The sequence below is a fragment of the Oncorhynchus kisutch genome, linkage group LG27, assembly GCF_002021735.2.
Source record: "Oncorhynchus kisutch isolate 150728-3 linkage group LG27, Okis_V2, whole genome shotgun sequence".
Classification (NCBI taxonomy): domain Eukaryota; kingdom Metazoa; phylum Chordata; class Actinopteri; order Salmoniformes; family Salmonidae; genus Oncorhynchus; species Oncorhynchus kisutch.
In genome coordinates this window covers 18,856,395-18,880,712 of record NC_034200.2, presented here as the reverse complement: position 1 = coordinate 18,880,712, position 24,318 = coordinate 18,856,395, and the positions used below count along the sequence as shown (strand labels likewise).

General features: G+C 45.5%; 1 protein-coding gene across 6 annotated transcripts in view; it reads left to right on the top strand.

Annotated features, from left to right (window-relative positions):
• The window catches only part of LOC109871531 (histone-lysine N-methyltransferase 2C), a 134,579-nt gene that overhangs the window by 16,706 nt on the left and 93,555 nt on the right, over positions 1-24,318 (top strand). For all 6 annotated transcript variants that reach the window (XM_031807281.1, XM_031807280.1, XM_031807282.1 and 3 more), the window contains exons 3-11: positions 5,075-5,196; positions 8,392-8,548; positions 12,961-13,179; positions 14,768-14,996; positions 19,283-19,445; positions 19,634-19,805; positions 20,191-20,305; positions 22,887-23,062; positions 23,186-23,616. In XM_031807281.1, coding sequence (XP_031663141.1) covers positions 5,075-5,196; positions 8,392-8,548; positions 12,961-13,179; positions 14,768-14,996; positions 19,283-19,445; positions 19,634-19,805; positions 20,191-20,305; positions 22,887-23,062; positions 23,186-23,616 — 1,784 coding nt within the window. The remainder of the gene's footprint in view (positions 1-5,074; positions 5,197-8,391; positions 8,549-12,960; positions 13,180-14,767; positions 14,997-19,282; positions 19,446-19,633; positions 19,806-20,190; positions 20,306-22,886; positions 23,063-23,185; positions 23,617-24,318) is intronic.

Genomic DNA, 24,318 nt, shown 5'->3' with positions numbered 1-24,318 from the left:
CCTCAACAACACGTTTCACAACCCTCTGTATTTCAGCTGAATGGCCTGCTATTGCTTCCAAGACCGTTCTTATCTTAGCATTGATCACTTTAGTAATGTTATGTAATGTCATCTTTTGAATCATCAGGTCCATTTTGCCTGGATCCGCAATGGCGTTAGCTTCGCTAACGTTAGCTAGCTCCTCATGGTCGACTTCTTAGTAGTTAGTAGCATGTTGTCGGAGATCTTTGCGAAATAGTCGTCAAGACTTCATTATATGGTAACTTATTTAGCCAATTCTACCACTTTTTCAAGCTAGGAGATTAATGTAAGAATATACATTTACGAATGCCACAAGCTCGCTGAAACCGTGTCCTGCCATTTTGTCCCCCCACAAATTTCTTGTTAACAAACTATAGTTTTGGCAAGTCGGTAAATAGTGTGGTCTACAGCTTATCATGAGATACTCCACTTCAGGCGAGTAGAAATTCGAGAACTCCTTCGATTTTGTGCACCAGCTGTTGTTTATTATTATACGTAGGCTGCCGCCCCTTGTCTTACCAGAGGCTGCTGTTCTATCCTGCCGAAAAAGCTGAAAACCCGCCAGTTGTATATGAATCATGTTGTCGTTCAGCCACGACTCGGTGAAACATAATATTACCGTTTTGAATGTCCCGTTGGTAGGATATAGGTGCTCGTAGCCAGATTTAAAAAATAGCTATTTTTATTTCTCAACTGTTAATTACAGCGCTGCTCCGATTTGAAGGTTGAGTGTTTGCCTGTCCTTGCAATTAATGTTAGCTTGCGCTTGTTAACATTTAGTTAGTGTCCGCTATGGAAATTCACTAGTATTTTATTTGTGTCTTTGTATTTATATATATTTTATTTTACTCAAAACAATAAAGGGAACACTCAAATAACACATCCTAGATCTGAATGAATGAAATATTCTTATTAAATACTTTTTTCTTTACATTGTTGAATGTGCTGACAACAGAATCACACAAATTATCAATGGAAATAACATTTATCAACCCATGGAGGTCTGGATTTGGAGTCACACTCAAAATTAAAGTGGAAAACCACACTACAGGCTGATTCAACTTTGATGTAAAACAAGTCAAAATGAGGCTCAGTAGTGTGTGTGGCCTCCACATGCCTGTATGACCTCCTTACAATGCCAGGGCATGCTCCTGATGAGGTGGCGGATGGTCTCCTGGGGGGATCTCCTCCCAGACCTGGACTAAAGCATCCGCCAAATCCTGGACCGTCTGTGGTGCAACATGTTGTTGGTGGCTGGAGCGAGACATGATGTCCCAGATGTGCTCAATTGTATTCAGGTCTGGGGAACGGGCGGGCGAGTCCATAGCATCAATGCCTTCCTCTTTGGGCCCCCCAAAGAAATGCCACCCCACACCATGACTGACCCACCCCCAAAGTGGTCATGCTGGAGGATGTTGCAGGCAGCAGAACGTTCTCCACGGCGTCTCCAGACTGTCACGTCTGTCACGTGCTCAGTGTGAACCTGCTTTCATCTATGAAGAGCACTGGGCGCCAGAGGTGAATTTGCCTATCTTGGTGTTCTCTGACAAATGCCAAACGTCCTGCACAGTGTTGGGCTGTAAGCACAACCCCCACCTGTGGACGTCGGGCCCTCATACCACCCTCATGGAGTCTGTTTCTGACCGTTTGAGCAGACACATGCACATTTGTGGCCTGCTGGAGGGCTCTGGCAGTGCTCCTTCTTGCACAAAGGCGGAGGTAGCGGTCCTGCTGCTGGGTTGTTGCCCTCCTACGGCCTCCTCCACATCTCCTGATGTACTGGCCTGTCTCCGGGTAGCGCCTCCATGCTCTGGACACTACGCTGACAGACACAGCAAACCTTCTTTCCACAGCTCGCATTGATGTGTCATCCTGGATGAGCTGCACTACCTGAGCCACGTGTGTGGGTTGTAGACTCCGTCTCATGCTACCACTAGAGTGAAAGCACCGCCAGCATTCAAAAGTGACCAAAACATCAGCCAGGAAGCTTAGGAACTGAGAAGTGGTCTGTGGTCACTACCTGCAGAACCACTCCTTTATTGGGGGTGTCTTGCTAATTGCCTATCATTTCCACCTGTTGTCTATTCCATTTGCACAACAGCATATGACATTTATTGTCAATCAGTGTTGCTTCCTAAGTGGACAGTTTGATTTCACAGAAGTGTGATTGACTTGGAGTTACATTGTTGTTTAAGTGTTCCCTTTATTTTTTTTGAGCAGTGTATATATCTCAGCAAAAAAAGAAACGTCCTCTCACTGTCAACTGCGTTTATTTTCAGCAAACTTAAACATGTGTAACTTTGTATGAACATAACAAGATTCAACAACTGAGACATGAACTGAACAAGTTCCACAGACATGTGACTAACAAATGGAATAATGTGTCCCTGAACAAAGGGGGGGTCAAAATCAAAAGTAACAGTCAGTATCTGGTGTGGCCACCAGCTGCATTAAGTACTGCAGTGCATCTCCTCATGGACTGCACCAGATTTGCCAGTTTTTGCTTTGCGATGTTACCCCACTCTTCCACCAAAGCACTGCAAGTTCCCAGGCATTTCAGGGCAGAATGGCCCCATCCCTCACCCTCTGATCCAACAGGTCCCAGACGTGCTCAATGGGATTGAGATCCGGGCTCTTCCCTGACCACGGCAGAACTCTGACATTCCTGTCTTGCAGCAATTCACGCACAATGAGCAGTTTGGCTGGTGGCATTGTCATGCTGGAGGGTCATGTCAGGATGAGCCTGCAGGAGGGTTACCACATGAGGGAGGAGGATGTCTTCCCTGTAACGCACAGCGTTGAGATTGCCTGCAATGACGACAAGCTCAGTCCGATGATGCTGTGACACACCGCCGCAGACCATGACGGACCCTCCACCTCCAAATCGATCCCTCTCCGGAAGGACAGGCTCTGGTGTAACGCTCATTCCTTCGACGATAAACGCGAATCCGAGTATCACCCCTGGTGAGACAAAACCATGACTCAGTGAAGAGCACTTTTTGCCAGTCCTGTCTTGTCCAGCGACGGTGGTTTTGTGCCCATAGGCGACGTTGTTGCCAGTGATGTCTGGTGAGGACCTGCCTTTCAATAGGCCTACAAGCCCTCAGTCCAGCCTCTCTCAGCCAGTTTTCAGCTGTGCTAACATAATTGCAAAAGGGGTTTCTAATGATAAATTAGCCTTTTAAAATGATCAACTTGGATTAGCTAACACAACGTGCCATTGGAACACAGAAGTGATGGTTGCTGATAATGGGCCTATGTAGATATTCCATAAAAAATCAGTTTCCAACTACAATAGCTGTTTCCAACTACAATAGTAATTTACAACATTAACAATGTCTACTCTGTATTTCGGATCAATTTTATTTTAATGGACCAAAAATGTGCTTTTCTTTCAATAACAAGGACCTTTCTTAGTGACCCCAAACCTTTGAACGGTAGTGTAAATATTGGACGAAACACACATGACAAGAGACCACACTACATAAAGAGAGAATTAAGACAACAACATCGCAAGGCAGCAACACATGAAAACACAGCATGGTAGCAACACAACATGGTAGCATTATGGTACAAACATTATTGGGCACAGACAACAGCACAAAGGACAAGAAGGTAGAGGCAACAATACATCACGAAAAGCAGCCACAACTGTCAGAGTGTCCATGATTGAGTCTTTGAATAAAGAGATTGAGATAAAATTGTCCAGTTTGAGTGTTTTTTGCAGCTCGTTCCAGTCGCTAGCTGCAGCGAACTGAAAAGAGGAGCGACCCAGGGATGTGTTTGCTTTGGGGACCTTTAACAGAATGTGACTGGCAGAACGGGTGTTGTATGTGGAGCATGAGGGCTGCAGTAGATATCTCAGATAGGAGGGAGTGAGGCATAAGAGGGTTTTATAAATAAGCATCAACCAGTTGGTCTTGCAACGGGTATATAGACATGACCCGTTTGCATGGCAGCAGCGACTGCTCGATACTGAGTTGCCTGAAGATCCAGTCATCATGTCGGCGGACTGGAAGAGGGCGGATGGTGAGATGAAGCGAGGCAGAAAGAAGGGCGCGAGGTACAAACCCGAACCAACCTACGAAGTACAAGCAGAGTACTTTGTCCTTTGGGTCAAGTACAGGAGAGAGAAATGCATGGAATACTGCAGTACTGGGATTTGTTGTTAACTAGCTAGCCAGGTAACATGGTACACCTGGTCTCTGCACACATTTGGATGACACAAGAAAAACAGAGGGATAGATATGCTTCAAAGATAGGATGCATATGCCTAATCAATGTACTTTTAAGATTGTTTGAATCTGGTGTTTGTCCAATTCTGTTTTGGTGCGTAACTTTTGGGAGCAGTGTGTGCGGGAGAGAGAAGGAAGTGTGTGTGTGTGTAAGGAAGGAAGAGAGTGTTGGCTGTGTGTAAAGTTGTCTGAAGAGTAGGCTAAAGATGGTTTCCTATAGGCCTAGTGTGTTTTCCTCTTACTGTACAATCAAAATGCACATCATTGTCATGCAGATCCTTTTGCATTTATATTATTTTCTACATTCTAACTGGCAAATCACAGGTCGCCCTTTTGGATATGAGCAAGTCAGCTATTTTCTGTAGTACAGCTTTTTACATTGTACAGTGTTTCCTCTAATTAATAAAAACTAGACGGGGAGAATCTAAAATAAAAATAAATGGCATGGGGCCCACATTGATTTTGTTATGAGTTACTCCGATAGCATGAGAACATGGCATAAGCCATGGCAAAATGGGTAGAATTGCAGGAAATTTGCTTTAAAACAGCAATATTCTGTCTCTGCAGCCAAGAGGAGGGCCTCTAAATTGTGAGGTCAGATGTCGCTCCATTGACCACAGCTGTGGTATCACGATACTATTTGTGATACTTGGCCTGGTATTACATTGTTAGTAACATTTTGGTATTCTGAAAATAGGGCCATTTTCTTGTAGTTTACACAGATTTTTTGCGGGTTTACGTGCAAACATTCTGCCACCTTTTTGGGCCCTCACAAGTTTGCGTCCTTGTCTTTCTCTCTTTCTCGCTCGCTCTCTCAGGGGGCGTGCAAGAGGGAGAGCGGTTGTGGTGGAGGAGGAGGAGGAGGAGGAGGAGGAGGAGGACAGCAGCATGGATGGGACGGAGGCAGCCACCTCAGAGAGCCCCCCTCATGATGCAACAGGTGAGTCAGTCTTCCTCTCCCTCCCCTATGTGACCCTATATAGTCTATTTTGAACTCCAGCTGAGCTGAGAGCTGTCTCAGGAGTTCTCAGGAGGCAGTGGAGTGGTTCCCTCCCCCAATCCTGGAGAGTGAAGGGAGGGAGGGATGGATGAGAGCATGCAGATATCCGAAGACTTCCAGTCATTGTTGTAAAGCTAGTTATCATTGGCTCGCAAAACTGCCTGTAACTTTCTTCTTGCTGGACACAGAGACACAAAAATTCCTGAGTATATCTGTATATCTGACTCTCTCCCTCTCTTTACTCTCCATCCCTCTGCCTCTCCGTATTTCTCCTCTCCCCCTTTTCTCTCTCTCCCTGCTCTGAGATTGGCATAGAGAGGTGCAGAGCAGGAGGGAGCCCAAGGCTAATGCCCTCTAAAAGCTTTTCAAAATCCTATCACACTCCCCCAGCCCATTTTAGATGCTTCTCTATGTGTGTACATCACGTGACCTGCCCCCAGTTCCCATACAGCTCAGAGCTGTCATGGACTTGGGCTATCTATATACAGAGCATTTGGAAAGTATTTAGACCCCTTCCCTTTTCCACGTTTTATAACGTTACAGACGTATTTTTTATATATATTTTTTTATCCCCTCATAAATCTACACACAATACCCCATCATGACGTTACCTTATTTACATAAGTATTCAGACCCTTTGATCATCCTTGAGATGTTTCTTCCACTTGGAGTCCATCTGTGGTAAATTCAATTGATTGGAAATGACTTGGAAAGGTACACACCTGTTAATATAAGGTCCCATAGTTGTCAGAGCAAAAACCAAGCAATGAGGTTGAAGGAATTGTCCGTAGAGCTCCGAGACAGGATTGTGTCGAGGCAGAGATCTGGGGAAGGGTAACAAAACATTTCTGCAGCATTGAAGGTCCCCAAGAACACAGTGGCCTCTCATTCTTAAATGGAAGAAGTATGGAACTGCCAAGACTGGCCAAACTGAGTAATCCGGGGGAAGGGCCTTGTTCATGGAGGTGACCAAGAACCCGATGGTCACTCTGACAGAGCTCTCGAGTTCCTTTGTGGAGATGGGAGAACCTTCCAGAAGGACAACCATCTCTGCAGCACTCCACCAATCAGGTCTTTATGTTAGAGTGGCCAGACGGAAGCCACTCCTCAGTAAAAGGCACATGACAGCCCGCTTGGACTTCGCCAAAAGATACCTTTAAGGACTCTCCGACCATGAGAAACGATTCTCTGGTCTGATGAAACAAAGATTGAACTCTCTGGCCTGAATGCCAAGCACCACATCTGGAGGGAACCAGGCACCATCCCTACGTTGAAGCATGGTGGTGGCAGCATCATGTTGTGGGGATGTTTTTCAGTCGCAGGGACTGGGAAGACTAGTCAGGATCGAGGGAAAGTTGACTGGAACAAAGTACAGATATCCTTAATGAAAACCTGCTCTAGAGCGCTCTGGACCTCAGACTGTGGTGAAAGTTCACCTTCCAACAGGACGGCAACCCTAATCACACAGCCAAGACAAACGCAGGAGTGGCTTTGGGGCACGTCTCTGAATGTCCTTGAGTGGCTCAGCTAGAGCCCAGACTTGAACCCAACCATTTTTTTCAGATCTCCATCCAACCTGACAGAGCTTGAGAGGATCTGCAGAGAAGAATGGGAGAAACTCCCCAAATACACGTGTGCCAAGCTTGTATTGACATACCCAAGAAGACCCGAGGCTGTAATCGCTGACAAAGGTGCTTCAACAAAGTACTGAGTAAAGGGTCTGAATACTTATGTAAGTGTGATATTAAATGTGTTTTTTTTATATACATTTGCTGAATTTCTCAACATTTTATTGCATTATGTGGTATTGTGTGTAGGTTGATGAAAAATAAACAATTTAATACATTTTAAAATAAGGCTGTAACTTGACAAAATGTGGAAAAGGGGTCTGAATACTTTACGAATGCACTGTTGTTGGACGGTGCTATATAGTTGGAGTGATTTTTCTTCTCTCAGCTCTAGACCTTGTAGGTGTTTCAGAGGGTGTGTGTGTGCATGCATTTGGGAGTGGGATATGTTATTTTACCTTGCTTTAACAATGGGTATGGATTTTGTTGGTTCCCAATTTTTATGAACAAGTTACACAATCACTATTGTTATTTATCTCACCGACTGGCTTCTAGAGCTCCTATAGGGGTGTGCTGGTGAACGGAGTCAGACTCTGCATTACTGTCTGCTTTCTTTTCAGGCAGTTGGAACTGAAGGGTCTTCACTCACAATGTCTTTACAATACTCTTGGCCCTTGAGTTCAAGAACAGAAAAAGTCAACACCGAGGTCGTGACATGACCTTTAGTACCAATCCTTCCTGTGTCTGTCTGACTCTCCTTTCATGGCACCATGTGTTTAGGCCACTTTACCTTTCCTTTCATGCTTGTTGCCATAGTAATTGTCTCAATAGGTTATTAATACATTACTGACCTTCAAACCTAAACAATGAACATACCTTGGAGAAGACCTTTGACCTTTGGGACTAAATACATCTATTTAACCCCTAATTGCCAGTGGCATTGACATGTTAGCTAAATGCTCATCAAAATTACAAACCACCAATAGATGGAATGTAACTACAAGTGCAGGCCAGCCACAGACATGTCAAAACGCAACCAAAAACACAAACCACTCAGAGGTTACTTGTCAGATGTCCAATTATAGTCCAATCTTCAAGTGTCTGTGTAAAAGGGCATGGCCACTATTCAGGTTTCTAATAACCCTCTGTTCTGTTTGTCTGAAGTGACGTGAGTAATTGGTGTTTTTGTCGACGTTGTTATTGTCGTATGTGACTGGAAACCTGCCTGTGGGCTCCCCTTGGGTTTACTGCAATCAGCGATCCAGCATATGGTCTCCATATTCCCACCATCATCCCTTCCTCTACCAAAGGGTGTTTCTGTTTCTGACCTGGAGCAAATAGCCTGGAACTGAAGACAACCGTCCAGTCCTCCGTGTCGCTCAGAGACTTAATGTCTGTATTCACATCTGATCTGGCATTGGGTAGATGGATGATCACTTCAGGGCACAAATATACATGACTGATAGAAATCTATGGAAACGTACCGGTTCGATTCTATGGCTAGATATTCATGCTTCTCTGCCTCTAAAACCCATCCTCTGTGTCTTTGCACCATCCGATGCTCCAGCCCAGCAGCAGGTGGACAGTGTGGAGGTGGTTGCCACTGAGGGTCCGGGGGAGACCGAGGGGAAGCCCCACTCCCCCCACGTCCAGAGTCCTCAGACTGGGGATGCAGCCGAACCCTCCGCCGCTGGCCCTGCTACTACCCGAGGAGCCAAAAGCAGGTCAGTCAGAGAGGCCTACGTCAAGTCTTCATATGTTTGTATGTGGTCTGTCTGTATATTTGTCTGTATAGGTCCGTCTGTCAGTGTACATGCGTACACCATATGGGCTTCTCTGCTATTCTCATTTAATGCACAAACACACACATGCACAGTCCACCCCCCCCCCCCCCCCCCCCCAGGTGTCACTCTGTTAAAGGTTGTAATCAATCTCCCAGACTGACTGCACTGTCGATGTTGCTGATGGAGGGGCAGACAGGCAGAATCTCTCCAGGGATCGTATTAATCTTATTAACAAGCCTATCTCCTCTAGAAACCAACCTGATAAATGTTGGCTGCCTGCGCTGGTCTGCTCTGCCTGGCTCGCTTTACTTTCCCTCACACACTGACTCCCAACCTCTCGGCCCATCTCTCTATGATGGCTCAAGATACTCTGTTTTGGATCCTCAAATACATGGATGTGGCTTGATCAGTTGATTGAGTATAGGTTGGTCAAAGGTCTATGTGTAACTTTCAATTCCGACAGATTTTTGTTGTAAGAATATATTGCCGTGTGTGTACAATCGTGGCCAAAAGTTGAGAATGACACATACATTTTCAGTCTGCTGCCTCAGTTTGTATGAGGGCAATTTGCATACACTCCAGAATGCTATGAAGAGTGATCAGATGAATTGCAATTAATTGCAATGTCCCACTTTGCCATGCAAATATACTGAATCCCCCCCCCCAAAACATTTCCACTGCATTTCCGCCCTGCCACAAAAGGACCAGCTGACATCATGTCAGTGATTCTCTCTTTAACACAGGTGTGAGTGTTGACGAGGACAAGGCTGGACATCTCTCTGTCATGCTGATTGAGTTCGAATAACAGACTGGAAGCTTCAAAAGGAGGGTGGTGCTTGGAATCATTGTTCTTCCTCTGTCAACCATGGTTACCTGCAAGGAAACATGTGCCGTCATCATTGCTTTGCACAAAAAGGGCTTCACAGGCAAGGATATTGCTGCCAGTAAGATTGCACCTCAATCAACCATTTATCGGATCATCAAGAACTTAAAGAAGAGTGGTTTCAATTGTTGTGAAGAAGGCTTCAGGGCGCCCAAGAAAGTCCAGCAAGCGCCAGGACCGTCTCCTACAGTTGATTCAGCTGTGGGATCGGGGCACCACCAGTACAGAGCTTGCTCAGGAATGGCAGCAGGCATGTGTGAGTGCATCTGCACACACAGTGAGACAAATACTTTTGGAGGATGGCCTGGTGTCAAGAAGGGCAGCAAAGAAGCCACTTCTCTCCAGGAAAAACATCAGGGAAAGACTGATATTCTGCAAAATATACAGGGATTGGACTGCTGAGGATTGAGGTGAAGTCATTTTCTCTGAATCCCCTTTCCGATTGTTTGGGGCATCCGGAAAAAAGCTTGTCTGGAGAAGACAAGGTGAGCACTACCATCAGTCCTGTGTCATGCCAACCAAATCAAAAATCAAATCAAATGTATTTGTCACATACACATGGTTAGCTGATGTTAATGCGAGTGTAGCGAAATGCTTGTGCTTCTAGTTCCGACAATGCAGTAATAACCAACGAGTAATCTGACCTAACAATTCAACTACTACCTTATACACACAAGTGTAAAGGATAAAGAATATGTACATAAAGATAAAAAAAGTATTTAGTCAGCCACCAATTGTGCAAGTTCTTTCACTTAAAAAGATGAGAGGCCTGTAATTTTCATCATAGGTACACTTCAACTATGAGGGAAAAAATCCAGAAAATCACATTGTAGGATTTTTTAAATGAATTTATTTGCAAATTATGGTGGAAAATAAGTATTTGGTCACCTACAAACAAGCAAGATTTCTGACTCTCACAGACCTGTAACTTCTTCTTTAAGAGGCTCCTCTGTCCTCCACTCGTTACCTGTATTAATGGCACCTGTTTGAACTTGTTATCAGTATAAAAGACACCTGTCCACAATCTCAAACAGTCACACTCCAAACTCCACTATGGCCAAGACCAAAGAGCTGTCAAAGGACACCAGAAACAAAATTGTAGACCTGCACCAGGCTGGGGAGACTTAATCTGCAATAGGTAAGCAGCTTGGTTTGAAGAAATCAACTGTGGGAGCAATTATTAGGAAATGGCCACTGATAATCTTCCTCGATCTGGGGCTCCACGTGGGGTCAAAATGATCACAAGAACGGTGAGCAAAAATCCCAGAACCACACGGGGGGACCTAGTGAATGACTTGCAGAGAGCTGGGATCAAAGTAACAAAGCCTACCATCAGTAACACACTACGCCGCCAGGGACTCAAATCCTGCAGTGCCAGACGTGTCCCCCTGCTTAAGCCAGTACATGTCCAGGCCTGTCTGATGTTTGCTAGAGAGCATTTGAATGATCCAGAAGAAGATTGGGAGAATGTCATATGGTCCGATGAAACCAAAATATAACTTTTTGGTAAAAACTCAACTTGTTGTGTTTGGAGGACAAAGAATGCTGAGTTGCATCCAAAGAACACCATACCTACTGTGAAGCATGGGGGTGGAAACATCATGCTTTGGGGCTGTTTTTCTGCAAAGGGACCAGGACGACTGATCCGTGTAAAGGAAAGAATGAATGGGGCCATGTATCGTGAGATTTTGAGTGAAAACCTCCTTCCATCAGCAAGGGCATTGAAGATGAAACGTGGCTGGGTCTTTCAGCATGACAATGATCCCAAACACACCGCCCGGGCAACGAAGGAGTGGCTTCGTAAGAAGCATTTCAAGGTCCTGGAGTGGCCTAGCCAGTCTCCAGATCTCAACCCCATAGACAATCTTTGGAGGGAGTTGAAAGTCCGTGTTGCCCAGCAACAGCCCTAAAACATCACTGCGCTAGAGGAGATCTGCATGGATGAATGGGCCAAAATACCAGCAACAGTGTGTGAAAACCTTGAAAAAAACTTACAGAAAACGTTTGACCTCTGTCATTGCCAACAAAGGGTATATAACAAAGTATTGAGAAACTTTTGTTATTGACCAAATACTTATTTTCCACCATAATTTGCAAATAAATTCATAAAAAAATCCTACAATATGATTTTCTGGATTTTTTTTCTTCTAATTTTGTCTGTCATAGTTGAAGTGTACCTATGATGAAAATGACAGGCCTGATCTTTTTAAGTGGGAGAACTTGCACAATTGGTGGCTGACTAAATACTTTTTTGCCCCACTGTATATGAATGAGTGATGGTACAGAACGGCATAGGCAAGATGCAGTAGATGGTATAGAGTACAGTATATACATGATGAGTAATGTAGGGTATATAAACAGTGCTGTAGTTTAAAGTGCCTCGTGATTCATGTATTACATAAAGATGGCAAGATGCAGTAGATAGAGTACAGTATATACATATACATATGAGATGAGTAATGTAGGGTATGTAAACATTAAGTGGCATTGTTTAAAGTGGCTAGTGCTACATTTTTTTTACATCAATTTCCCTCTATTTCCATTATTAAAGTGGCTGGAGTTGAGTCAGTATGTTGGCAGCAGCCACTCAATGTTAGTGGTGGCTGTTAGTGATGACCAACAGTAAAGCATCCTGAGACCATTCCGGTGAGGGGTTGGGTCTCAGCTAAGGGAGTGGGCTCACTCACAATTTTGCCTAAGAACACAGCCATGAATAAAGAATGATACCAACACATCCTCCGAGAGCAACTTCTCCCAACCATCCAGGAACAGTTTGGTGACGAACAATGCCTTTTCCAGCATGATGGCGCACCTTACCATAAGGCAAAAGTGATAACTAAGTGGCTCGGGGAACAAAACATCGATATTTTAGGTCCATGGCAAGGAAACATCCCAGATCCTAATCCCATTGACAACTTGTGGTCAATCCTTAAGAGGCGGGTGGACAAACAAAACCCCACAAATTCTGACAAACACCAAGCATTGATTATGCAAGAATGGGCTGCCATCAGTGTGGTTCTGAAGTTAATTGACAGCATACCAGGGCGGATTGCAGAGGTCTTGAAATAGAAGGGTCAACACTGTAAATATTGACTTTTTGCATCAACTTCATGTAATTGTCAATAAAAGCCTTTGACACTTGTAATCATACTTCAGTATTCCATAGTAACATCTGACAAAATATCTAAAGACACTGAAGCAGCAAACTTTGTGGAAATTAATGTGTCGTTCTCAAATTTTGGTCACGACTCTATACTGGCTTTGCTTGCACCTGACCAGGCCATACCAAAGATAATTAATTCACGACCAGCCAGTGACCATTTTTGTCATTTAGCAGACACGTTTAGCAGATGCTCTTATCCAGAGCGACTTACTGTAGTGAGTTCATACATTTTCCTACTTTTACGTACTGCATGCATAGTTGAATGTCCCATATTTAATTAACTCTCTCTCTCTCTCTCTCTCTCAGTGAGCAGCTCTGTGCCTTCTGTTACTGTGACGGCCGCAGTCTGCTGGGTCAGGGGGATCTCCGAGTGTTTGACTCCTCGCCTGGACACGAGCGCAGTGCGACAGGCGGAGTAGGCCATTCCAGCGACCACAGGAAGGCCAGCCAAGGCGGTGGTGACAGAACCACTAAGCCCAGTGACTCGGCCGGAGAGGCCAGCTCAGGACAGATGGACACACTGAAGTAAGTAGAGCTGGCTGGCAAAGGGTTTGGCCAGCGGAGCTGGTCTGGCTGAGCAGGGACGGTGAAATCTGTGATGGCCTCTGTAGCCGGCTAATGAGCTGGGTGAAAATGAGAGCTGGGCTTTGCTGCTGCTGTCCAATACAGACGCACAGACTTTGAGTGAGAAACATGACACATGAGCATAAAAACAAAGGAACACGAAAACAGTATCAAACGAAGATGTGTGTGCAGCATCGTTATAGGACGTGATTTAGCTGGCAGTTGAGATCTGTAATCTCAGAGTTGATGTGTGGAATAAGTGCTTTGTGTATTTCAGAGGAAGGGTCTGAGTGCGTATATGAATGCTAGCACTCTGCTCTTGAAGGCTAAATTGGTGCCGCTCTGCTCCACCGTAGCAAGCCTTTTCTGCCTACTGTGGTCACCAGGGGCCCTACGATGCCACGAGTAACACTAACGCGTGAGCGTTTGCAGTGTGTGTGTGTGTGCGTGCACGCTGTACATTTGTGTGTGTGCATACTGTGCGCTATGCCAACAAAGGAACCTCCCTGGACACGTTTTGGACAGCTGCCTAATTTGTTTTGGCTCTTGGAGCCAATAGAGCATCTCCCTGGGGTCCCTGTGACGTAATGTAATGTGCAGAGAGAGCAGAGCACTAACACACACACACACACACCGCAACTCCCCTGGCAGCGGGCTAACGCCAGCCAAGCATTGTTGTTGGAGCAGTGTGATTGGTCATCGGGTCTCTAGACTTGACTGGTCCATAGAGAGAGTGTGCGGGTGGGGAGAGGGAGAGAAACAGAGGATGTGGAAGAGGGAGGAGGAGGAGGACGACGATATAAACAAAAAGGATGGTGGCATTTGTATTTATTATGGATCCCATTAGCTGTTGCCAAGGCAGCAGCTACTCTTCCTGGGGTCAAGCAAAAAACATTACAATACATTCACAACAGATTTCACAACACATTAAGTGTGTGTCCTCAGGCCACTGCTCTACTACCACATATCTACAACACAAAATCCATGTGTGTATAGTGTTTTTTTATTGTGTCTCTTCATAGTCCACGCTGTTCCATAAGGTGCATTTAATACTAAACCTATATTGCACAATATATAAGCTCCTGTCAGAAGAGCGATAACAATGACAAGGCATTATACAGGGAATACGATTCTAACTTCCTCCATCATCCTAGACCTCAGTCTTTCTGTTTTTGGCTGTTTGTGTGTTTACTGTTTACTGAAACCAACTAGGGTCCTTATAAATGCTAATTCCCTCTCGCCACATTTTCCGCATGCTTTGCTGCTCACTAGAGCAAGCCATGGACTCTGGGAACCGCTTCCCTTTCAGCAGATTTTATGAGACTGAACAGCCAGCCTCTTGTGTGTCACAGCCAAATAATACGACCCCCCCTCCCACCCCCTCTTTCTCCTCTTCTGCTCTCTCCCTCCTCTCCTCTCTGCATTAGTTCTTCTCCTTAATCCTTTACGGTCTTCTCCTCCCAGGTTGCCTCACTTTGCTTCATCAACTCTTTCTACCTCTGCCTCATCTCCAGTTGTCTTTGCTCATCTCTCTTCATCTCTCTTCCAGTGGAGCTGAGAGCTATGGGGAGTTACCCGACCCAGACAAGGCAAGCAGGTTCTGGGATGAGCTGGCTCATGTGGGCCTCCCAGGAGACGTGGACATCCAGTCTCTCTTTGAGGAGTCGGGGCAGTGCTGGGCACATCACCGCTGTGCATTATGGTCGCAGGGTGTGTGCGTGGGCGAGGGACAATCACTGCTGAACGTGGACAGATCCATCGACTCAGGTAGCACAGAGGTGAGCAGCCCACATTCCACTGATGATGAAACATGTCTATAAAGTGAATGGGATTGTTCACTAGAGCAGTGGTATTCAAACTTTTTCAGTGGGACCCCCCCCCCCCCTAAATCCCCCCCCCCTAAATCTAATGACAACTTTAAAGTCTGTAAATTTAAGGTTTTTACATAAACAAATGACCTTCAATTCATTGCATTTTAGTCTCTTATCAAAATTAAAAGAAACCAATAAAGGCATTTGCTCAATAAAATTGTATTTTTCATAATTCTCTTTCTCAGTTTTTATACTCTGTGCTCTTAATTTTGTGTTCCCCGACTTTGAATACCACTGCTCTAGAGAATAGGATTTTAACTGTCTCGTGAGTTGTCAGTGTCTACGGTAAATACATTAGAACTTTGCACTGGTTTATGAATATGCGTTAACAGTGTGTCCATAGTGAGAGTTAACATGGTGCCTGTAATGAATGACAGCAGCAGGAAAGGGGTGTTCCAGTGAGAGACTAATAAAGAGGGAGGAGGAGAGAGAGCGAGAGACTGATGAGGTGATGGATCAGGCCGGTTGGTAAAGGTCGCCCCTGGCAGCACTGCTCTCTCCTCTCTCTCAGCTGTGAAATGGAAAAGGTCATGCCACTCAACAGTGAAGGCTGTATAGAGTCATGGTGGCTTAGCTCGGTGCCTACTGTAGCATTAGCACCAACACAACTCACAGACCCCTGACTGGGTGTCTGCGTCCCAAATGGCACCCTATTCCCTATATAGTGCACTAATTTTGCCTTGGGCCTACAGGGAATAGGGATCCTTTTGGGGCACATCCCATTTGTCTGGCACCCCCCTTGCCTGCTAGACCATCAGCAAATCACCAGCTCCTTTTCAAGTGTCTAAACCTCCATCCGCCTTCATCTGCAATGGTTGGAAAAGACTTGAAGAGTGATAGCAATATGGTGGAAGCTCATCAGTAGGCTGGCTTTCGCCTGGTCAGTTTGTTCAGATCATTGCAGATGAATGAGCCGAGGCATGAGTCAGTGTGTTTGGGGAATAACATCTGAGGGAATCTGAAGTACCATTAGCATATGATATGACACTCTGTAAGGGAAGTGTTCGCATCAATGGGCTAATCATGGTGTGACAAAGGGAACCTTTTTGATCTGGAAGCACTGAGAGCATTGGTGGAGGGTTTTAAAGGAAGCATGAAAGGATGAGGGAACCACGGACTTGCATGAGCAATGCTGCATTCTGTGGACAACACTTTAGAGAGGTCGTCCTTTGAAATTCTTCGTCCTTTGTTGTAGGAGTTTTTCATTTGGTCTGTAGATGCTGTAAGGGACTGGATTACCATATTGTATCAATTTTAATCTGACTCGGTTTAGAGCATGTTACTGTAAAAGCACTTTGTCCTGGAGGCACATCCAGAGCATTCCTTGTGGCCAGTGATTTTAATGCAGGGAAACTGAAATCTGCTTGACCTCATTTTTACCAGCATGTCACCTGTGCAACTAGAGGCAACAAAACACTTGATCACCTTTTAGTCCACACACACAAATCCATACAAAGCTCTCCCTCGCATTCCATTTGGCAAATCTGACCATAACTCGATCCTCCTGATTCCTGCTAAGAAGCAAAAACTCAAACAGGAGGTACCAGTGATGCGCTCACTACAGAAGTGGTCCAATGAAGTGGATGCTAGGCTACAGGACTGTTTCGCTAGCACAGACTGGAATGTGTTCCGGGATTCATCTGATGGCATTGGGGAGTTTTACCACCTCAGTCAGCGGCTTATTTAATAAGTGTATTGACGACGTCTTCCCCACAGTGACCGTACGTACATATCCCAACTAGAAACCATGGCAAAGGCTTCTGCTGCCGCTTTCAAGGAGTGGGACACTAACCTTGACGCTTATAAGACATCCAGCTACAACCTCTGATGAGCCATCAAACAGTCAAAACGTCAATACAGGATGTGGCAGGGCTTGCAAAATATCATGGATTACACAGGGAAAGCCAGCCGCGAGCTGCCCAGTGAGTACTGGACGGCTATGTGATCTCGCTCCCAGTAGCCGATGTGAGTAAGATCTTTTAAACAGGTAAACATTCACAAGGCCGCGGGGCCAGACGGATTACCAGGATGTCTACTCCGAGCATACGCTGACCAGCTGTCGGGTGTCTCCACTAATATTTTCAACCTCTCCCTGACCCAGTCTGTTATACGTTTCAAGCAGACCACCATAGACCCTGTGCCCAAGAATGCCAAGATAACCTGTCTAAATGACAATCGCCCTGTAGCCATGAAGTGCTTTGTGGCTGAGGGGCATTGCTGCTGTCGGGTGCAAAAAAAAAAAAAAAAAGTATTACAATGCAATCATCTTAAAGAATTGGATGGTTATTCAAATGATTGAATAAATGTGGTATGTTGCCTCTAGTTATCGCCACAACTCTGAGGGAGTTTTTGCACATGAAATTCTTTGAAAGGATGGTCATGACTCACAACACCATCCCAGACACCCTGGACCCTCTCAATTTGCATACAGATCAACAGATGATGCAATCTCTATTGCATTCCACACTGCCCACTCCCACCTGGACAAGAGGAACATCTATGTGAGAATGCTGTTCATTGACTACAGCTCAGCATTCAACACCATAGTGCCCTCTAAGCTCATCGCTAAGCTCAGGACCCTGGGACTGAACATCTCCCTTTGCAACTGGATCCTGGACTTCCTGACGGGCCGCCCCCAGAGAGTGAGGGTAGACAACAACAACACATCCGCCAAGCTCACCCTCAACACCGGGGCCCCTCAGGGGTGCGTGCTTAGTCCTATGGCTGCACTATTTGGACAAAATACAGTATCCAATTGCAATTTTTTGGGGCCAGATTGCGATTATGAATGGTGAATTTCAAAGTGTCAGGGTAGAGAACATCACTTCTAAAATGAGACCATATGAATGAATGCACACTGTGCTAACTGAATACAAAACCAAATTAAACAAATATTTTCTAACATTGTTACTGGCTACATATGATAATAGGATTATTACACCGAATATTAACAAACTAATGTTTTACACGCTCATCAAAATATAGTGTGCTTTAAGCGCAGCACTAATGAATTAATAATATGACTTCCCATTTCCTATTTTACCATTATGAATTCTTAAATAACCTAAGTTAATTATTTATTCAGGCAGCAATAGGCTGCAGATGGAATAGGAAGCTTATGATTGTGTAATTATGCATAAGTAGGCTCAATCATTATTATAATTGAAATCATAAGTAAGTGTCTTTAACATGTAACGCACACAGCCTACCGATTGCAAGGTGTCATTAGTGTCTGAAGCATTTGAAGACTGGTCCAGTCAATCAACGCGACGTTTCAATATCTCCCTTATTTTTGTTATAGTGTTGGGATGGCGAATGTGTGCGAGATGGATGGAATCTTGTAATCTTCTTGAAGCCGTCTTTGCTGACTGTGTAAATAGGAACCATGTTTTTGGCTATGTGTGATAGCTTCCTGTTTCACCCACACGACACCATACATTCTGTCTGCCATTTACCCGGTACAGTTGAAACCGGGATTCATCAGTGAAGGGCACACTTATCCAGCGTGCCAGTGGCCATCAAAGGTGAGCATTTTCCCACTGAAGTTGATTATGATGCCGAATGGCAGTTCTGATCAAGATCCTGGTGAGGACGACGAGCATGCAGATGAGCTTCCCTGAGACTGTTTTGAACAGATTGTGCAGAAATTCTTTGGTTGTGGAAACCTACAGTTTCATCAGCTGTCCTGGTGGTTGGTCTCAGACGATCCCACCGGTGAAGAAGCCGGATGTGGAGATCCTGGCCTGGCATAGTTACACATGGTCTGCGGTTGTGAGGCCGGTTGGACGTACTGCCAAATTCTCTAAAGCGCCGTTGGAGGTGGCTTATGGTTGACAAATGAACATTAAATTCTCTGGCAACAGCTCTGGTGGACATTCCTGCAGTCAGCATGCCAGTTGTGCACACTCCCTCAACCTGATACATCTGTAGCATTGTGTTATGTGACACAACTGCAATTATTTTTATTATTATTTTTTTTGTCCCCAGCACAACATGCACCTGTGTAATGATCATGCTGTTTTAATCAGCTTCCTGATATGCCACACCTGTCAGGTGGATGGATTATCTAAACAAATGTGTGCACAAATTATTTTTTTTTTTTTTGCCTATGGCGCCAACATTTAGCATGTTGAGTTTTATATTTTTGTTCAGTATAAATACATTTGATTGACTCTTGTTTCCCCCTTCTCTAGCACTGTGCGTACTGTAAGCGCCTTGGAGCCTCCATCAAGTGCTGTGCTGAAGGATGTGCTCGACTGTACCATTACCCATGTGCGGGGGCAGCAGGGACTTTTCAGGATATCAGGAGTCTCTCCCTCCTCTGTCCAGATCACATAGAACTGGCCATCAGCAGATGTGAGTCCAGCATTCTAATAATAAACTTGAAATATTTGAAGTAATGCTGTCATAAGTAGGACCAAGGAAAAACTCTCTAGACACGAGCTACTCACAATCCCCATTCTATTCTCCATTTCTCTCTCTTCCCCCCTCCCTACCTCTTACCCTCTCTCATTTCCTTACCCTCCCCCTCTTCCCCCTCTTAGTTCCAGACGACTTCATCTGTGCACTGTGTGACAGCCCTGGGGAGCTCCCTGACCAGCTCTTCTGTACCAGCTGTGGGCAGCACTACCACGGGGCCTGCCTGGACATGGCTGTGACTCCGCTGAGGAGAGCCGGCTGGCAGTGCCCCGAGTGCAAGGTCTGCCAGACATGCAAGTGAGTCACCTTCCAACCGCCCCATCCGTCCACCCACACACCTTACCTGGCCCTGTATTGAGATGTGTGTGTCGGTGGCCGTCAGGCATGGAGGTGGAAACTGTGTGATTTTTGTTTGTGCTTCCACTGTGGTTTGTGGGTAACGCACCCTCAGGCACTGCTCTTTCGTCTCGTACCTCAAACAGCCTGGTTACTGTTAGCAACCGAGTCCGCGATAAGTTCAGGTCGGCTCTGCAATACAGATTAGACCAACACATTGACCCTTTAGCTGTGACTTTGCAACAGTCGCTAGTTTCAAGGATTAGGGCACAAGGGGCTACGTATAGAGTCCATAGAGCCAAAGAATATATGTACAGCCCTCAAGTGTCCTTCTCCCTGTGTGCAGGAACCCAGGGGAGGACGATAAGATGTTGGTGTGTGACATGTGTGACAAAGGCTACCACACCTTCTGCCTGCAACCGGCCATTGACGACATCCCTACCAACGGATGGAGGTGTAAGGTATGTGGAAGACACTACAATACTGTGAAAGATCGACAATATAGTGTAAGGTGCTGTATCAGGGTCAGAATTTAACAAGGACTTGGGGCAGAAATGCCCACTAAAGTTTCTTAAATGCCCCCTAAATTGTCATAACGAGGGCAAATAAATGCCCTTAAATGTATTGTAAGCTATCACAAATTAAAAACTATACACCAGCTGCAGTAGCGGGATCAAGCCCCCCCCATCTCGCACAGCCTGGGCACCTCGGGTAATAATAACAGGCGAAGTGAAGGAGTTAACTCCTGTCAAAATCTGTCCACGGTAAGCAGACCTGCTCCCCTTTCTCAACATATTTTTTTATTGGCATTGAGCGATTTCTAATTTGAAAAACGACGGCGCAAACATCAGCGGCAGCAGAAGTGGAAAAATATGTTAATAATAATGACCCACCGCCAGCCTCTACTGTTGAGCAAGTCAACCGTCAAAACCACAGTAAAAAAAACACTACCATCGAGGGATGGAAGATTGATTGGGTGGGGGTCGAGGCCATTCAAGATCCTGCCACCGTAATGTTCTGCAAAGCCTGCCACGAAACGTTTGTACAAAAGACATCTAAGAGCTTTCGCGGGGCTATCGCTTTTGATTTTTTTGTGACATTGACTCAGTCTAAAAGATATGAGAGCAACAATCACCAAGCAGTGTATGGTCAGTTTAGTTAATTTGTCACTTAAACTAGTTAAATATACATACATTTTTTTTTTTGCTTCAGACAAGGTGGAATGGGCTTTTTTTCATATAAATGAATAGTGTAAAAAGGGACAGAAGTATCCAGCTCAATACCAGCACGCCGACGGACCTAATGATCTTTTCGAAGGCCCACCAGAGGAATAGATCAACCTTGTTCCATAAATTACTTAGTTGTCCTGTAATTATATTTATTTATGTGTTACGAATAGTTGAATTTTAATACTGATCATTGGTGTGTCCAATTGTTAGGCATCACATTTAGGCAGCTAACACCACAAATAATGTGAATTTTTACATGTGTGATTTTAAATTAATAATACAAATATAAACTATGTTACAATGACATTAATTGAGTAAATGCTTGCTTTTTTGCCAATACACGACCGTAGAAACATTTCCATTTCATTTCTCCCACAAATGAAAATGTCATGGAAACGCCTCAAAATACCTCTAAAAGTTCATGGGGCAGAACATGCCCTTTCCCCTGCTGTATATTACAGGTAAACACGTTCTCTCACTGTCAACTGCGTTTATTTTCAGCAAACTTAACATGTGTAAATAGTTGTATGAACATAAGATTCAACAGCTGAGACATGAACTGAACAAGTTCCACAGACATGTGACTAACAAATGGAATAATGTGTCCCTGAACAAAGGGGGGGTCAAAATCAAAAGTAACAGTCAGTATCTGGTGTGGCCACCAGCTGCATTAAGTACTGCAGTGCATCTCCTCCTCATGGACTCACCATATTTGCCAGTTCTTGCTGTGAGATGTTACCCCACTCTTCCACCAAGGCACTGCAAGTTCCTGGATATTTCTGGGGGGAATGGCCCCATCCCTCACCCTCTGATCCAACAGCTCCCAGAGGTGCTCAATGGGATTGAGATCCGGGCTCTTCGCTGGCCATGGCAGAACACTGACATTCCTGTCTTGCAGGAAATCATGCACAGAACGAGCAGTATGGCTGGTGGCATTGTCATGCTGGAAGGTCATGTCAGGATGAGCCTGCAGGAAGGGTACCACACTTTTTTTGCTGAGTTTGTATGGTATGAAAAGCTGTAGATGGCACGGGCGGAAGAAATCTGTATAGAATGAGAAATGGAATAAAAGGGTTGCCTGGTCCTTTTTTTTTGTCAATACGTATGAACAGAGGTTTGAAACTCCCACAGTTCCTATTGAGAAATGATCACCTGATGAGAATATTACATTTTTTCCGTGGTTGTATCTGTGCTTCCTGTGGTTAAGAAATGACTCACACAGGCTGCTCTTTTAAAGGCTGCCGTTTAGCCTCAGACCCTGTATCATTTCAGATAAGGCAGCAGCGTGTGTGTGTGTGTGTGTGTGTGTGTGTGTGTGTGTGAGCGGCGGGGAAATCAAACCGTATGCGTCATCATCCCCTGCCTGTGGCCCCTTCCTCTGGTAGAGCAGGTGGTGTGCACTGCCTGTCTGGGTGGCCTATCAGCTGTGGTGGTGGGTGGGGATCTGACTGCAGACCGCAGCAGCCAGTGAGGCGCCGGCCAGGTGGCGGAACATCTTCACACTCACTTAGCTTTTGCCTCTCAGTCTGACTCGGCAGCACAGAAGGAACACAGCCCACACAGCACCCAACCCCCTCTTGCTTTTCTTTTGCTTTCGCTCTCTTGCTCTGTTCTCGCTCTTTCTCTTGCGCAGCCTAACTCGCCCCTCTCTCTCTCTCCTCCACTCTTGAAGCTGCTGCATCTCACCCAAGCACTTTAGTTCAGACTGAAGCCTCATCTGAGTGTCTTCTTGGAGATGAATAAAAACAAAACAAAGTATAATTGTTTCAGTTCTCTCTCTCTCTCTCTCTCTCTCTCTCTCTCTCTCCTCCAGAACTGCAGAGTGTGTGTCCAGTGTGGCACCAGGACCAGCGGTCAGTGGCACCACACCAGTCTATTGTGTGAGACCTGTGTCCAACATCAAGACCCCAGCCTTAGCTGTCCGCTGTGTGCCTGTATCCTGGACCCAGAGCACCACAAAGATCTGCTGTCCTGCCACAGTTGTAAAAGGTACTAACACACAGTCCCATTGGTCATTCTATTTTATTTTTCCATTGTTTTAGCATCGTCTCTTTTTCCATTGATGTGGGATGTCCTTAATCTTCATCTTTCCACTCCTCCTCCTTCTTCCAGATGGCTCCACCTGGAGTGTGAGCGCCAGTCGTCAGGCCATGCAGACATCCAGCCCAGCCAGGGCTATGTATGTTCAATCTGCAGGCTTACTGGGTCACAACCACAACATGCCCCACCACAGGTAGAAGAGGAGGTGGTGGTGCCGGAGAAGGACACTGGAGGCCTAGAGCTGAGCCCACAGACTGCTACTCAGAGCCACACAGACTCCGAACCGGTGGTTCTAATGCACACCGATCTAGAACCTGGTCTGAAGCAGCTGAGGTCTCCTCCTCCAGTGCATAATGATCCAGAACCGGAATTACAATCAGTTCCAATGCACATGGATACAGAACCAGAGCCCCAGCCAAAGCCTATCCAAGCCACCGCCGCTGTCTGTGAGAACGGCCATGAGGAGAGGCAGCCACAGCAGGCTACATCAGACCAGCAGCCCGGTAAGTCCCTCTTTTGTCTGACTGGGTTATTTGTTTCTACACACAGAGGCCAACTGTGTGTTGTGGTTGAACATTATTTCCCCCTATCATTCTCCTTTTAATGCTCTCCAGCAGTTTGGCAGGTGGACTCATTAGAGTGTGAGAGATTTGTTTGTCACGTGGCTTATTACCTCAGGATTGAAAGGTTGCATGAAAACCGCTAGTCTGGCTTATTTAGTGTCCAAACTCAGACTAGGCAGGCTTTCGGGTACAGAATGCCAGACAGTGTAACTCTGTGGGCTAGACACACACACACAATTCCTTTCCATGCAGGTGTTAGGTTTGGCCACGGTCGAGCAGCAGTATCACTGATGAAGTTATAAGTCCCTTGTGTGTAGATGAAGGCGGTCTGGCCTGGATGAAGACCAGAGGGAAGCATCGCTCTGGCTGCTCTCTCTCTTTGCCATGGCTCACATCAGACTGACAGCCATTCATCAGCAGGGGCTTTGTTTCTAAAGGCATCGATAACCAGATGGGCTCACATTATCACAAGATTAAAGCCATGAAAGCATTGTCTTTGTAATTCTTTTGGAGTGAAAAAGCACTTTGTATTCTCCCATTGATGCTCCTGGTCTCTGTCCTTGTTTTGAGGACTGGGCTAGAGACTAACCTGGGTGAACAGAACACTACAGGCTGGTGTTCAATATTGCGCGCCGTAGCAAT